We start from the raw sequence: 16,291 nt of genomic DNA, 5'->3' as shown, positions 1-16,291 counted from the left end.
CAGCAGGGGCAGACTGACACCCAGAGGCGCTCAGACTTGTCTGTGAGTCACACGCGGACCGTGGCCAGGGCTCCATCGTTTCTGGCCTGGAGGCTGTGTGTTTTTCCCTGTGCCGGTCACCTAGATGACTCGGAGTCGGCGTTCTGTGCCGCGTCTTCTTTTCCTGAGATTCAAAGGATAGGAGTACTTCCCTTGGCCGCCTGACCCTACAGGACAGGAGGGCGGGCAGGGCCTGTCCACCTGGGCCGGTGCTGGGAGCCTGTGCGGCCAGCTGGGAGGAACGGGTTAAAGGAGGGGACCGGCTGGCTCCCGAGCCAGAGTGGAGAGGCTTCCAGCCGAGCTATAAAAAGGCCTCACGGTGTTTGAGCGAGTCGCTGGCGGCCCGCCAGGTTTCCATGGCGATGAGGAATTATCCCGGGTGCCAGGGCTGGAGGACGCTCCTACCCTGGCTTCCGACCCAGCGGAGATCACTTATGTAATTCTGTGCTGCAGGCCCGGCGGCGGGAGGCGAGGCCAGCGCGAGGCCCGTCGTCTGGGTCCTGGCCGTGGGGTCAGGGTCCCCGCGGCTTGTCCCTGAGGGTCTCTGCTGCTCCGGTGTCGGGGAGCAGCGTGCAGGAGCCTGGGGGTCCGCCTGGCCCCTGGCCCCTGCAGGGCCGTCGGCTGGGGTGGGAGCCCAAGTCTCGCGGGAAGGGAGCGGCCGCCCGGGCCTGGCGGCAGCCCTGCAGGAAGGATGGGCCTGCGGCTGGCCGCTGGGAGTCTGTTGGAGGCCTGTGGCCGCCCCTGTGCGTGCACCACGCTGCCCCCCGGCTGGCACGGCCGCCCCCCGCCCGCTGCCCTGTGAGCGGGGCTCCTGCCAGCGGAGCTCCCAGCCGCCAGCAAGACCGGTCATGTGGTCGGTAAGAGGAGTGGCTGGGCCCCAGGTCCAGGGAGGGCGGCCACAGGCTGGGGGGCCATAGCCCATGGGCCGTGGGCTGGGGGTGCCACTCAGGGTCTCTGGAGTCAAGTGGATGGAGCCCCAGCCCTGTCGCCAGGCTCAGGGGCCACCTGGGCAGCGTTCAGCCAGCTGGGAAGATGTGGTCAGGCCCCACGCTTGCGGGACGGTGGACCAGGCTGTCTTATTGGACAGAGTTGCTCAAGTCTAGGGAGCGCGTGGCAAGGTCCCCTGGGAGTGGACGCACGGTGGCCGCACGCCCCCACTGGACCTCGGTGCGCCCCCACTGGACCTCGGTGCACCCCGGCATTGTCCATAGTGTGGTGTGCCTGGCTGGGGTCCGCTGGGGTCCTGGGGGCCTGGGACAGGCTTGTGCCTGGCGCGGCCTGGTGTGGCCATGCTGCCTGGCCTCGGTGCCCGGCTCCCCACTGAGGTGGCACTTGGCTTGGTGCTTGTGTCTGGTTTGAAATCAGTGCCACCGGCCCGGGCTTGCCCAGGACCTTGGCAGCGGGGTAAACACTGGAGAGTGGGGCGGGCCCTGCACAGGGCGCCCTCAGGGAGGAGGCCGAGGGAGGCATGGGCTTGGAGCTGTGGCGGGCAGCAGCACATCCCCTGGGGACCCTGAGCCTGGCAGGTGGTGGTCTGCACTCCAGGTGTGCAGGCTGCTTCCGCAGGCCCCGTGGAGCCCTGTGGTGGCCCGTCCCACGCTGTGTGGCCTCAGGCCATACCCTGGTTGCTGCGGACCTCGGTTTCCTCGTCTGTGATGTGGGTCAGTAAAGGGGTCCACACAGGCATGGGCACAAGGGCAGAAGACAGTGGGGTCTGCGTCCTGTTGGACACGCCCCTGCCCTGTGGCCCTGGACATGCCGCTTCACGGGCTGAGTCTCACCTTTCTCATCTGGCAGGTGGATACTCGGCTGGTCCCCACCCCACAGGCAGTGTGACCAAGGGGCAGTATGACAGGCCTCTGGCTCATGGGAGGCCCGGAGGCCTGGCCTCTCGGCTGCTGGTGTTAGGAAAGGGCAGGTCAGCGTCTGGTCAGATCCAGCTCCCGGCCTCCAGGAGGCTCAGTCTCCCAGGCCCTGGGACCCGGGGCCTGCTTGTGTGTGGACGCAGGGTGGCCGGGGCAGTTCCTGTCCCCGTCCTTTCCTGTCCCCTGCAGTCTGCGGTCCTCAGGCGAGGCAGAGCGTGGCAGACACCCAGCTCTCCTGGGCTGGGCGAGGCCCCGGGCCCCTGCGAGCCGTTCCGCTCCCTCCCTGGACAACTCCCACCAGCCCCAGGCCAGGTCCCCTCCATGGTGCCTTGTGGCCTGCGGGCCGGGCCAGGCGGGAGTCCGGCTCGCTGAGGTGGCAGCCGTCCCGTGTCTGTAAAGCACACCGGATGCCAGGCCGGTGGCTGGCTCGGGGCCTCCACTCTGCGGCTAGCAGGAGGCAGCGGGGAGTCCCCTGGATGGGCGACAGGGCCGTCCCTGCCAGTGGCCTCTTCTGAGTGTCCTTGTCCCCCCTGGGACTTCAGGAACAGCTCCCGAAGTGGGGGCCCTGCGCATGTCCCTTCCCTAGTCCCAAGGCCTTGCTGTCCCTTGAGAGGGCCATGGAGCTGTGCTGAGGCTGCCCCTGCCCTTACCCCACTATGAAGGACAGGCCATAGGACCCGGGCTGAGGTCCACACAGCTGGTGGCCGTCACCAGAGTCTTGCGGTGCCACGGAGTGCTCGAACCCAGTGCTCAGACTGCGCTCCCTGGGTGAGGGCCAGCCCTGAGCAAGGGGCAGCGGCGGCGGCGGCTCCTACCTTGTGTCTGCCTTGCCTTGGCCATGCAGGGACCACGGCGGGCAGGGTCCTGGGTCCCTGGGCCTTGCTGTGCTGGCCTGCCTCTGGTCTGCCTGCTCACGGTGGCCGGGCCATCCTGGGTTCATGTCCACCATGGTCCCCGGCACCAGTGTCCCCTGTGGAGTGGGGGCACCCTGGGCCTCGCCTGTGCCTGCCTGGGAGGTTGATGCCAGGGTCACGGAAGGGAGGTGCCACGAGACCCCTGGGGAGGCCGAGGCCGACCCACGAGAGGCTAGACCCTGGGCCAGGAGCCAGCTGGGCAGCTGCCCCGGGTGGCTGGCCCTCTCTGACCCCAGTCTCCTCTTCCTCCCTGCTCCACCTCTGGGCTGGGGCTGGGCCACGGCCCTGAGGGTCTGGCAGCCTCACTCCTGGGCCTCCGAGCTCAGCTTCTCAGCTCACTGAAGTGGGGTTCAGGTGACAGCTGGGGCCTGGGCCTCCCAGGAGGTGGGCAGGGCTGGCTTTATGCCTGTGGCTCCAGAGCGGCCCTGAAAGGCCCTGAGGGACAGGGAGGGACTTGGTTGGGGACGTCCCTGCCTCCTGGCCTGTGGGCTGTCCCTGGGGGACCTGGGCATGGTCCTGCCCGAGAACCCTTGCACTCTTTCTGGAACATGCTTCTCTGGGACCCTGCCCGGCCCCATGTTCGAGTGTGACTCTGCCCCAGGTGGGGGCTTCAGAACCTTGGGCTGGGGTTGTGGGGTGGCTGAGGGCCGCCTCCTGGTTCCCCAAGGGTGTCTTCCCAGGACCCCTCCCGCTGCTGCCCTGGGGACCTCGTCTCCTCCCAGGCCCCGCTTTCTGAGCTGGTCCGGGCATGACCGTTTCTACCTGAGACAGGCGGGCAGTGCAGACCCCCAGGGATCGCCCACTGTAGCTGTAGGTATCTGCCCTGCCTCAGTGCCTGGGCTGTCCTTGCCAGCCAGTGGGCCTCCTGGGCACCCCGTGCCTGTAGGTGGGTCCTGCCCTGGGGACTCCACGGGGCACGGGCCCCTCTGCCTGGCTGGGGCATTCTGGGCAGCCCTGGGAGGTCTGCAAGGTTCTGTACTGCCAAGTGCCATGTGGGACCCCTGCCCTCCTTCTGGATAAAGCAGAGGGACAGGCAAGGGGCGTGCGCAGTGCTGGCTTATTGGGGAAGGGGCTTTTAGCACACCTAACCCTGGAGCTTGGCATGGAATCACTTTTCCCTGTTGAGGCACAGAGAGGGTAGGTGGCTTGTCCAAAGACACACAGCATTAAAAGACAAACGGCATCATGATGTGCGGTGTTTCTGTGCCTAGAGGGCATCATCCCATTCGTCTCCAGGCGGCCCTTGGTTTTCCTCCCGGTTCTGTGTGCTGGGTATCTGGCTCTGACCTGGGAGGGCCCTCTGCCAGGTTAGGGAGAGTGCACCCTGCTTGGCCCAGATCTGGGGCTCCCAGATGCCCAGTCTTCTGGAAGCTCAGGGGTGTGATCTGGCAGCTCTGGAGCTGGGAGTGGGGAGGAGCCGCCCCTCCCATGGTCATCTGCATGACAATGAGCCCTTTGTGGCCCTGGCCTCCTTTCTGGCTAACTGCAGTTCCTGGCCTGTAATGTCATAATGGGCCCTTTCTACAGGGGACGGAGGCTGGGGAGACAGAGGTTGGATGGGCTGCCAGCTTGCTGGATGGGCCAGGGCTCCTCTGGGGTCCTGTTTATCTCCCTGAGAACTGGGGAGACGTCTGCTCCTGCTGGCCCCTTTGCTCCCTGGGGCTCGGCGTCCTGGGCCCTCAGGAACCTCGCAGCCGCCTCTAGTCACCGCCTGCAGGGCTCTCGGGTGGCCCCTGTGCCAGGCCTGCTGAGAGGGGCCCTGGGGGACCCCGCGGTGGCCAGGTAGAGGCTACCCCGTGCCACATTTGAGTGGGGCAGCAGGAGGAGGTCCCAGCTGGTGCGATGGCGTGGGTGGCCCCCAGAGAGACGCGCCTGCGTCCCGGCACCAGGCCCTGCGTGAGACCACTCTGGACTCCTAGGGGACCCTCCACCCGGTGGCCGGTGGCCAGTGGCCCGTGAGAGACAAGGGCAGTAGAATGGGAACCACTGAGGACGGAGCCGCGCAGGCCCTGGGGTCTCGGGGCCACCAGGGCTGGTAGGTGGCACGGGCCCTGCCAGGTGCCCTGCAGGGGGACGGGCGGCCTCCAGGGCTGCTGGACAGCAAGCATGCTGTGAAGGCTGCCCCGTGGTCATTCCCCGGTGGCCTACTGGCCCTAGATGGCCTGGGTGGTGCTGGGCCCTGGCCAAGCCTGAGTGTCCAGCACAAGGTCAGGGTCAGTAAGTCCAGCCCTTGCAGGAAGGAAGGCACCCCTGACCCTGCCTCCCTCACTGCAGGCCTGGTCCCTGCTTGCCCTCCACCTTCCTCAGTCCTGGCCAGGGAGCGAGGGACCCAGCAGGCGGGAGGCTCCCTGGGCCCCCGACACCTTGGCCACAGGCTGGACGTGGGCCAGAATCGGGCTGCAGGGTTCCCCCCGCTGGCCAGGAGCCCCGGAGAACGGAGGAACCTGACCGGAGAGGGCAGGCCGCCGGGCAGAGGCCACACAGCTGTAGGAGGCTCGGAGGGTGGCGGAGGGCTGGCCTTTCAGCTCCCAGTGGGTGGCCTGGACCCCGGGCCTCGCGGAGACCTGTGTGGGCCCTCGTCCATGGGTCTGCTCTGATGTCGGGGACACCTGGCTGCCGCGATAAGTGGGGTGGGTGGGTGGCCTGCCTCCTCCTGGACCCAGTTGGGTGGTTCCTGGCAGGCCTGGGGTCCCGGTGGGGGGACATGGAGTTGTCCAGGTCCAGCTGCCACAGCTCGTGGGCGCCCGTGGCAGGCAGGACGTGGCCTGGACCTGTGAGGGGTTTGGGCAGGGCGGGGCCTGGCTGCAGCCTAGTGGGGAGTCGGGACCCTCAGCCTGGGCAGGGAGGTCGAGGTGCACTGGCCAGAGCACAGTGGTCGGGGCGGCTGCCGGGTCCCCCCTAGGCTGTGTGGTCACCTGCTGGCTGTTGGCCTCGGGCAAGTCACTCACCTCCGTGTCCACTTGCTGTAGAATGAGTACAGTGACGAGCCTGCGCCACAGAGACCTGGCCTGGTGCTGGTGGTGCTGTGGGAGGGGGAGGCCACGTCCATGACTGTGAGGCCCCTGGCGCTGTGCGTGGCGGAGGGGGCCGTGCCGCCAGGCTCTTACTGTGCCAGGAGTCGGGTGCTGTGGTGGGTGCAGCTCGCCGGGCTCCGCTCACCAGTGTGTGGCGCGGTGGCCCTCTTTGAGGGAGCAGAGTGTTCCTCCAGAACCCGGCAACCGGGCTCTGGTCACTGCTGGACAGCCCAGGTGGGGTGTGCGTGCTGCTGGGGAGTGGCCCAGCTCCCGGTCAGGCCGTGCAGGGCGCCACTGCCTGTGTCCCTGTTAGAGCCAGACAGCGCGGGGCTGGCGCTGGAGAGGCCACTCCTCCCGGGGGTGAGGGTTCTGAGCGGCCCCTTCCTCCTGGGCTGGGCCTGTCCCAGGCTCCTGCACCCAGGAGAGACCCAGAGGGTGGAGAGCTGACCCCAGGGAGATCTGAGCCCCTTAAAATTAGGGTTTTAGGCTTCTATCTCTTGGCTGCGAGCAGACTCCCTGTTTCTCCTGTTTAGCACAAAAGACTCATGTAACTACAAAAAGCTTCAGGCACAGTTGGATCCAGGTGCTGTTGTGTTCAGCGCCTCACAGCCCGAGTGGAAGGAGAGCTCGTCTTTCCTGATGTCCAGTGAATCACTGGTTTTGTTGGCTCTGCCTTGGGGTCACATCCTCCCCAAACCAGCAGCTGTGTCCCAGCAGCTTGATTGGTGCCTGACAGAGGGAGTGGGGTGGCCACCCGTGGGAGCTGGGGTGTGGGATGTGCAGAGCGGGTGTCAGTGGGCAGGAGTGGTGTGTGTCCCCATAGGTGGCTCGCCCGGCATGCTGAGGCTGGAGGCCACCCACGGTCCTCATGCCCTCCCTTCAGGCCAGCGTATCCACTGGGGGGAGGGGACCCTGTGGCTTCTGGACAACTGGGCCCAGGTGGTCAGCTGCAGGTATAGCAGGGCCTTGTTGTCTGGCCCGCTCACGTCTGGACCCTCCTGCTCCCCCAGCTCTGCCCCCCACACTATGGCTTCCAGTGGCCAGTCTTGACCACAGGTCGCTGCCTGGAGGCCTGGGCTGTGTCTGGGGTCGGTGACTTTCTGGGCTGGGTCTGGAGCAGGGTCATGTCCCATCTCCTGCCCTGCGCTGCGTCCCTGAGCCCTGGCCAGGCCTCGGGCTCCCCTTCCTCCTGCCTGGCCTGTGGGTCCCGTGCTTGCTGCTGTCCTGCTTGAGGCCAGGACCCCGTCCCCCAGGTTCGTGTAGACCGTGCTCCCTGCCCGCGCTGCTGTCCAAGCCCTGTTGACTCATGGTCTCCGTGGTCACTGGGCGCTTGCTTTCAGTCTGGAGCTCCTGAGCAGGCTTTGGGCTCCCCATCACTGTCCACCTGACCCTGGTCAGTGCTGGCGAGCCTGAGCTTGGGCTTCGGCTGGCTCTGGCTGCCACAGCCCAAGGGTTTCCTGGTGCAGGGTCCCCTCTGCAGTCTGTGTCACAAGGGCTCCTGGGAGGTAGCCGGTGGGGGTCCAGCTCCGGCGTGCAGTGCAGGAGGGGTGGCCGCTCGGGAGGGCCAGTCGGGAGGGTGGTCCAGCCCCGCTCTGGGCAGCAGGAGGCCTTCGGCTGTTCTCACATGTGCGCGGTCCCCAGAGACCCCATCTTCCCAGTGTGCCCTGCCCGCGCGTCCACCGACTCTCCTGCTGCTTCCCGTGGCTCCGGCTGTACGTGGCGCCCTCGTCTGTCAAGGCTGTGGGTGAGGACGTCTGGCGGGTGGGCAGAGCAGGTGTGGGCAGGAGTGACTGGCGGCTGGGCCGAGCCTGCTCAGGAGGCCTCTGTCCATGCCACCCTCACATCACCCGCTGTGCAGCTCCGAAGCTGAGGTTCAGAGAAGGGAACCCACTTGCCCCGGGCCACACAGCTTGGGGGTGTCTGGGCAGGGCTTGTTCCCGCCGCCACAGTTAGGGGGCAGCCGTCCTGCGGCCAGGGAAATCCCGGGGCCGGCCTGGCTCTGGCTCTGTGCCAAGTGTCTGGAGAGCCCTCGCTGTCTTGGAGGTGGCCTCCTGATTCCTGCTCTCCCTGTGCCAGCAGCCATCCTGTGGCAGGTGACAGGAGCCCGCGTGGGCGGGCAAGGAAGGATGCACAGGAGGGTGCCTCTGCCTCAGGCCAGCTGTCCCCAGGGTGGCCTCGCTGTCCTGCAGCCCCGCCCTCCCACTGGCTGGCACCTGTCCTGGCAGGCCAAGGTGGCCCTCAGGCTGCTCTCTCCAGCCCAGGGCCAACCCTCACTGGCTGGGGTCAGCCCCATCTCGAAGATGGCTGGCCGTCCTTCTGGTTCTGTCCGGCATGGCCACGGGGCTTCTGCCTGAGAAGGTGCTGGTTGTGACCCTGGAAGTCCCGGTCGCCTGCCCAGGGTGCAGCCCCTTTCTTGGCGTGGCCCTGACCCTGCATGGTCCCTCCCTCCTCATGTCATGATGTCATCCTTCAGGAGGCCACAGGAGGCCCTAGAGGCCAGCCTTGCCCAGCCCCCGCTGCCACCAGAGGTCTACTCAGCTGGCCCTGGCCACACCTCCCGGGCTGGTGCTATGCGGGAGCTGCCAGGGGCTTTTGGAGAACCTTGCCCTGGGGACGAGGAGAGTCCTGGCGGCTGTGGTGTGGGGAGCCATAGCTGTGGGGTGGGTGGGCGAGGGCCTGGGCCTGGGAGGGGCAGCGTCCCCTCTGACCCCAGGCCTGTGCGGTGTCCGCAGGCCTGGCTCTGTCCCCTGCCCTGTGCTGGGAGTGGTCATTGAGCAGGGTGGGGAGCCCCAGCGGGTGATCAGCAGGCGGTTAGCGGGCAGCCCTGGTCCTGCAGGGCCTGCCCTCCCCACTCATCTGCTTTTTTGTCTCCACAGGAGCTTGTGACAGTGGCCCGTGATCAGATGGCAAGGACTGGCCTTTAGTCCTCAGTGGTGGTCACCAGAGCGTTCTTCAGGGCCTGAGGCTCAGCTCCTGCCACCATGTCGGGATCCACGCAGCCCGTGGCACAGACGTGGAGGGCCACCGAGGCCCGCTACCCGCCCCATGGCATCTCCTACCCGGTGCAGATCGCCCGGCCCCACACGGTAAGGGGTGGCGCCCTTTGGGTCTCTTGCTCCTACTCCTTTCCTCCCCTGCAAGCCAGGCTGCTGTGGCTCGGGACACCCTCTGCGGCAGGGCACCTTGTCAGAGGCTGCCCTGCCCTAGGGCCCTTCCAGGCCTGGGGTGTTTGGTAAAGTCTTCATTCCCATCTTGAAAGCTGGGAAGCCCAGCCAGGCATGGCGGCTCCCCCCTGCAGTGCCAGCCATCTGGGAGGCTGAGGCAGGATCACAGTGCAAGGCTCAGCCACTTGGCGAGACCCTACCTTAAAATAAAACAGAAGGCTAGGAAGGTGGAGGCGGGGCCTGGCTGAACAGAGGCTCCACCCCCTCTTGATTGGCAATTGAATTTGCCTGAGTGAGGTTCCTGCCACGTAGGCTGACCTCGCAGTGGCCGCCTCTGCTTTCCTGTCTGGGGTTGGGGAGGTCTCCTGGGGGCCATTCACTCCCTTCCCCGCTGCTTCACTGTGGTGAGGCCCATGGCTGAGAGGCTGAGGCTCAGCCCATGCTGTCTCTGGACGCCCGGTGTGGGGCCCAGGGCGGCCTCTGTGCCACCTGGAGCTGCCCTGGCTGGGCAGTGGCCTGCCCTGTGGACGGGAGGCCTTGGTGTGCCTGTGTGCCCCCAGCTGCTCCCCTCCGCCTGCAAGCAGGGCCTAGTTTCCCCCTCACTCCTCACTGACTTCCTGGTCCTCTCTGGCATCTGTTGGACACCTGTTGCGTACTGTGACCAGCCCCAGACGCTCAGTGGGTGGGTATCGGCCTGGCGGGAGCCATGGTGGGCATGGCCCCACCCATGGGCCCTGCAAAGCCTGGGACCCCTGTTTCCCCCAGCGGTAGCCTCTCAGGGGACCCCCCGGGCCCTGTAGAGCCCTTGGACGTGGGCCTGTGGCTGGCCCTGCCGTAGGTGGTGCTCCTCAGCGCCCTAGAAAAGACCATCTAGGCGATTCCCAGTTTGTCACAACAGGTATGGGGTCCCCTGCTGGCAGCAGGTGGGGGCTGGCCCTGGGGGGCAGGGCAGAGTACTGGCCCGTGCTGGGGCCGCTGCATTGCTACCAGCCTTCGGGCTCTGGGGGCTTCTGCCCCTGTGTGCACCTTGCCACTGACTGGCACTGGGGACCTTGGCGAAGTCCCCAGAGAGGGCCCTGCCTGGGCCGGGTGGGGATGGGCCAGGCCCCCAAGTGGGCCCACTTCCTCTGCTGACTTGTAGCCGTGGTGTCCTGGATCCTCCTGGGGTGAGGGCCACTCTCTGGGCTCCCCTCATTTTCTGAGAAGTGGCACTGGAAACGTGGGCACTTCTGTGGGGCTCAGGGACTCTGTTAGCTGTGTCCCCGCCACTGCAGCTTGCCCAGGGTGCTGGGAGTTGCCCTCAGAGGCAGGCTAGAGAGGGGTCCTTTGGTCCTTGAGGGCCCCTGGGGCTGGGGCAGGACTCCGTGGCCTCTGCCCATTCACACTGTTCCTCAGCGAGTCTCCCCGCCTGTCTGCCGTCGTTCCCAGGCCTGGGGACAGAGCCAGCTGACGTATGTGGGGCACGGTGAGCAGGTGGGCCCGGGGCTGGGGTCTAGTTGTGCTGGGCTGGAGGAGGGTGGGCCTGGCCTGTGCCAAGTGGTAGGGTGGTCCCCGGCTCACCAGGAGGGCCCGTGACCGCGGGGTCCAGGAGTGGGCCCATTTCCTCTGCTGACTTGTAGCCGTGGTGTCCTGGACCCTCCGGGGGTGAGGGCCACTCTCTGGGCTCCCTTCGTTTTCTGAGGAGTGGCACTGGAAACGTGGGGAGTAGGCAGGTCTGGGCTTAGGACTGCTGCCGGCCCCACTGGGCAGGGTGAGCCCATGATCCTGCCTGCCCATCCTTGGTGGCACCTGGAGAGGCCCTCATCCCCTATGAGCCTCGCTGCTTCCTCCGTGGCCCCGTATCGCTGCCTCGCAGGCTGCGGAGGGAGGGGTGAACGGCCAGGGCTTCCCTGCCGCAGGGCACAGGGCAGTTCAGTGAACGGGAGCTGCTGTCTGGGGTGTTGGCGTCAACGCCATGCAGCCCGGCAGGCGGACTGCTCCAAGATGGCGTCCGGTGGCTCCAGCCTGGCCGTGTCCAGCCCAGGTGACCACCGTGGGCCTCCTTGGTTGATTCTTCCCGGTCTTGCTTTCCTGGGCAGCCCCTGATGTGGACATCACAGTGGATACCCGCGGAAGGGACCCCGGCTCCCCCCCGGGGAAGTTGGGGTCAGAGTCAATGTGGTGGGTTCCCCAGCCCCTGTGGCCAGCGCTGTTCCGCCCACTCATTCTGCTGTGCTCATCTGGCTTTCCCGCGGGAAGGCCTGGTGTCACTGTCCTGTGCCCTGGAGAGGTCTCTGCCTGGCCGCTCGCTCCTGCCCAGGGCCCTGGCTGCTTCCTGCCCATGCTGTGGGCACTGGTGCTGGGCACTGTGGGGGGCACCAGGAGGCAGCTGCCCAGCCCTGGTGACCGTGGCGTAGAGGCTTCTCCCCTGGGTGGTGCCCATTTGTGAGTGGAGCCTCCCGAGGTTTGAGGTAGGGACAGTAAGGGACAGGCAGCTGCAGCCCGAAGCTGCGTAGCAGGATCCCCCCTGGCCGCTCTGGGAGGCCCTTCCCGGGGGCTTTATAGCCTGGAGGAGGACAGGGGTCCTCCCAGCCCCACCCCGTGTCCAGGCTCCTGTTCCCTGCAGGGCCCTTGAGGGTCTGAGGGAGAATCTACCCTGCACGTGATCTCTCCCCGATTCTCTGCAAAACAACTGCTTGAAAGTTAAAAGCCAGACAAGACAAGAGTGGCTGGGTATTTTTGCCCACTCCCAAGAAACAGTGTGGAAAACCCAGACAAGATGTCCAGAGGACACTAAGTTACTCTCCACCCTGTGTCTGCTGCCACGTCTGTGCCAGACATCACTAATCAATTGGCGCACGGCATGGCCTGGTGTCCCGCAGACAGTGCGAATGGATTGGGATCAGCACAGCTATCTGTCTTCTGGGGAGAGGTTCAAACCAGGCTGCCCTTACCACTCAGAGCCCAGGGGATTTGACAGCCTTCACTTCTCCCTGGGGGGAGAGGGATGTGCTTGGCAAAGGTGGACCTGCCCTTGGGGAAGGTGTGGGTGCCTTTACCCTGGCCCTACCATCTGGGTAGGGATTGCGGAGTGCGGGCCACGGGAGCTTGGCCCTGGGGTGCTCGCCTTGCGTGCTCTAGCCCTGGGCTCTGTACCTGGTGCCACACACACACACACACACACAGACTCACACACACACAAAGATTGACAGAGAGCACACGCCTGTCATCCCAGCAGCTTGGGAGGCTGAGGCAGGCGGATCTTGTTCAAAGCCAGCCTCAGCAACAGCGAGGTCCTAAGCAACTCGGTGAGACCGTATCTCTAAATAAAATGCAAAATAGGGCTGGGGGTGTGACGTGGTGGTTAAGCGTCCCTGAGTCCAGTACAAAAAAAAGAAAAGTGCAGAGCGAGGGTCTGTGGGTGGCTGGGTATGAGGAGGCTTTGAGGGAAGGGTCCTCCAAACCGTCTCTCTGGGAGCGCCCTGCGCTGGGCTGCGAGTCCTGTGAGGTCCTGTCTCTGGATGGCCGGGGGAGCCGGGCCGGGTCTTGGAGAGCTTGGGCTGGTGAAGCGCGGCCTTCACTAAAGCTGCGCCTTGCCTTCCCTGGTGGCCTGGTGACCTGCTGGTGTGGCATGTGCTCGGCCTCCAGGGGCTGGCCTCCGCTGAACTGCTGGCCTGGCCTCCATGCAACACGCTTGGCACTGGGTCCCTGCATACCGCGGACTGGCCTCCCCTCCTCGGCCACGCCTGGCCGGGCCCTTAGTCCCGCCTATCTGGCTGCCAAGCTCCCTTTCTATCCAGCATCCTGTCCCCGTGCGCTGGACCTGGTCCCTGGGCAGTTTCGTTCCTGGGGCCGTGAGGCTCTGCTTCCTGTGCCCGCCCTGCTGGGCAGCCGAGGGAGACGGGTGGGCCCGAGGCCCCTCTTGCCCAGCCCTCCTCTGCTCCACTGGCTGGGCAGCAGGGGCCGTCCGGACAGCTGGTCTGGCCTTCACCAGCCGGTGGCCTTGGATGGCCGCACCCCATGAGCCCTGCCTGGCCCCAGTGTGTTGTCTGGAAAGTGGGCGCAGTCGGGGCACCGATGGTCCCTGTGAGGAGCAGGTGGACCAACCTTCGCGTGACTCTTCCTTACTGGCGGGCGGGTGGGGGGATGCAAGGGCAGGGGGCAGGGCAGAGGTGGGGCAGGGGACAGGGCGGGGCAGGGCCAGGCAGCCCCTTCCTGCCCCTGTGCCCGCCGGCTCACGTCTCCCCTTCTGCAGGACGTGGGGTTGCTGGACTACCAGCGCACGCCCCGCGACTATGCCGCCCACCTGTCGCCTGGCCCCGTCATGCAGCCCCAGAGGAGGAGGCCCTCGCTGCTGTCCGAGTTCCAGCCCGGGAATGAACGGTGAGCAGGGCCGCCAGGGCCGCCTCGGGAAGAGGGTAGAGGTGGGGTGGGCTGGGGCCCCCGCAGGGCCGGGCTAGGTGAGGGGTGTCCGTTGCCCGCCTGCCCTTGACCTGGTGGCCGCATGGGTGTGTGCTCTGGAGGGAGGTGCCAGCCGCTGGTGCAGGGACGTGTCCACCTGGGCCGGGAGCCCCTCCTCTCCTCTCGCTGCCTTTCCTTTGCTGCTCCCCATCCTGACTCTCCTTCATCCATGGGCAGGGCCAGCAGGGTGGCTCCCCGGCTCTCCTCTTAGTCTCAGGACATCCACAGAGATCCCGTTCCAAGCCAGGCCATGTCTCTGAGTGACGAGGGGACACTGTGCAGTACTTGGGTTGATGCCATGTGCCTCCTGCCAGGCCCTGGTCCCAGTGTAGTTCTCAACTGGGAAGGCACAGAAGGCCACCCTGACCGGCTGTGGAGGAAGGGGTGGGCAGGCGCCCGGGGACTCCTTGCAGGTGTAGCGAGACACGGCCCAGCCCCCGGGGCTCTGGGTGGCATTCAGTCAGTCCACGTGCACTAACTGAGCACCTGCTGTGTCCCTGTCACTGGGATGCTACAGTGGACAGGAGCAGTGAAGGGGCCTGGGACCAGACCTCCTGGGACGGGGAGGTGTCCAGCAAGCTCCCGGGGACCACGGCTGCCCAGAGGGAGAAGTGTGAGGGGCACACAGCAGGGAGGCCACCTGATCCGCACTGCTGTGAGGGGTGGGGAGTTTGGAGAGGGCTGGAGTGGGCAGTGGCCCTGGGGCAGTGGGCGAGGTAAGCAGGGACCAGACCCGGCAGGGCCTGTGGGTGAGAGCGAGAGCTTGGCTCCCCCCGTGTGTGGGCAAACAGCTTGAGAATGTTCCAGGCCTTGGCAGGTAGCCAGTCCTGGGAAGTGGAGGTGCAGAGCCATAGCCCTGCTGGGTGTGGGGAGGCAAGGCTGCACCCCCCAGGGAGAAGGGTCACAGCCAGCCAGTCAGGAGTCACCAGGCTGGACAGCTCCCATCTCTTCCCAGGGCCACTGCCCACCAGAGCAGGGGCCAGGTCAGGTTTGACAGCAGGAGTCTGTGGCCTGTAGGTGACCTCTGCCCTGGACGGTTCTGGGTGGTGGTGTCCTGTGTGTGGCGCTTGTGGGGTCTGACCGAGCCCCGCATCACCAGGGGCCTCGGTAACTGCCGAGCAGTTTGTTCAGTGCGTCCGGGGAGCTGGCTCCGTGCTAATGGCCTGCTGCTGGCCGAGCTGCCATGGCGGGTCCCAGACCACACTTAGTGGCCAGGGAGGGGCAGTCGCTGCAGGTGTCCCCGTGCCTCCCTGGCGTTTCCCTTCTGTGGACGTCCTCACGGGCCTCAGTCTGAGGGCAGCTGGGGCTGTGCTTGAGTCCCTGTGACCTCGTCACCAGTGGGTGTGGGCCATGGCCGGTGCCCAGTGGGGAGGGCCTTGGGCCTCGGGTCCCAGCCTCCTGCGTGATACCGTGTGCCCGGTCTCTGCAGGTCTCAGGAGCTCCACCTGCGCCCCGAGTCCCACTCGTACCTGCCCGAGCTGGGGAAGTCTGAGATGGAGTTCATGGAGAGCAAGCGCCCGCGCCTGGAGCTGCTACCCGAACCCCTGCTGCGGCCGTCCGCGCTGCTGGCCACAGGCCAGCCCAGCGGCTCTGAGGACCTCACCAAGGTTAGGCCTGGCCCTGGCTGGGATCCTGTGCTGATGTGGGTTCTGCTGCTGATTGACGGATGGGAGGGGCCTGTGCCCAGGGAGAGGGCCACTCGGGCAGGGGTGCGGGTGTGGGAGTGCGCATAGGGCGGGCAAAGCCCGGGCAGCAGGGGAGGCACAAGGACGAGGTCTCTGCAGGTGGCCAGGGGATGAGAGGAGCTGGAGAGGTGTTGCAGCTGGTAAGGGGCCGTGCAAAGGCCTGAGGCAGGGAGAGAAGAGGGATCCTTGGGGCAGGGAGCTAGGTCCTATGCCATCCAGGGCAGCTCCATGTCCACCCTCTGTACCGTCCGTGCTCATGGTGGGCTTGCCCTGGGGCTGTGGCCTGGGCAGCTCCTCCCTCACTACCGTGACGCCTCCCCGGGCTCCTAGTGCAGGACTTCTGGCCCTGGGTGGGCGCTGGCTAGTCCTCTAGGCTCTGGGCCGCATGGAGGCCAGGTGTGGGGAGCAGCTCCCTCGTCCTCTCCGGGGGCGTCCATGGACACGCAGCTGGCTTTTGTGACATGCACTACCCATGGGCGTTTGCCGCCACACTGGTTCAGGAATGTTCTGGCCACCTGGGAGACCAGGACTGTCAAGGGTCTCTTCCTCCTGCCCGCCTCGGGCGTCCATCTGGCGTCTCTGCTCAGTGGGCCCCTGTGCCAAGGTGCTCTGTCTGCCTCCACTTGGCCTCCCACTTTCGGGTACCCTCCGCAGTGGGTGCCGGCTGACTCAGGGCCAGGTGTGGGTGGACATGCCATGTCCTACTGTCTCTTGTGGGCTCCCTGTGTCTCAGCCCATCGTGGGGGGCTGCTGGCCCCAACTGCTCCTCATAATTCTCAGGGACGGGGACTTCCCGGGGTAGCACTGCATTTGGGCTGAGGGTCTGGGCTCCCAGTTTCTCCGGCTTGCTGTGGCCAGGAAACCTGGAGGACTGTGGAGGCGACATCCGGTCAGCTCCTGTGTCCCCTGGCCTCAGAGGGCAACATCGAGGCCAGGGGACACACCCAGCACTGTCCCAAGCTCTCAGCCCCCAGGGCCTGGCTTTGGCTCAGAGGGAGGACAGGCATTGTGTGGCTCCTGGTTCCGAGGCCCGGGCGCATGTGGGCCTGGGCCTGGTGCTGGGGACAATGTCCCCTGTGTCTGTGTGCAGCTGTGGGGGGCGGGAGGTGGCCCTCAGACCTCTGCCAGCAGCTGCCAGCTGGAAACCCAGGCTGGGGCCAGCACCTGCTG

At 66.3% G+C, this 16,291-nt stretch overlaps 1 protein-coding gene across 6 annotated transcripts in view; it reads left to right on the top strand.

Moving 5' to 3' along the window:
• The first annotated feature begins 480 nt into the window (after positions 1–480).
• The window catches only part of Ncor2 (nuclear receptor corepressor 2), a 105,734-nt gene continuing 89,923 nt past the window's right edge, over positions 481–16,291 (top strand). For all 6 annotated transcript variants that reach the window (XM_078039358.1, XM_078039355.1, XM_078039359.1 and 3 more), the window contains exons 1-4: positions 481–896; positions 8,709–8,918; positions 13,231–13,358; positions 14,866–15,043. In XM_078039358.1, coding sequence (XP_077895484.1) covers positions 8,814–8,918; positions 13,231–13,358; positions 14,866–15,043 — 411 coding nt within the window. In that variant the 5' untranslated portion in view covers positions 481–896; positions 8,709–8,813. The remainder of the gene's footprint in view (positions 897–8,708; positions 8,919–13,230; positions 13,359–14,865; positions 15,044–16,291) is intronic.

This window comes from Ictidomys tridecemlineatus, chromosome 2, assembly GCF_052094955.1.
Source record: "Ictidomys tridecemlineatus isolate mIctTri1 chromosome 2, mIctTri1.hap1, whole genome shotgun sequence".
Lineage (NCBI taxonomy): Eukaryota > Metazoa > Chordata > Mammalia > Rodentia > Sciuridae > Ictidomys > Ictidomys tridecemlineatus.
The sequence above is the reverse complement of the archived record's forward strand: the minus strand, read 5'-3'. Positions and strand labels throughout refer to the sequence as shown.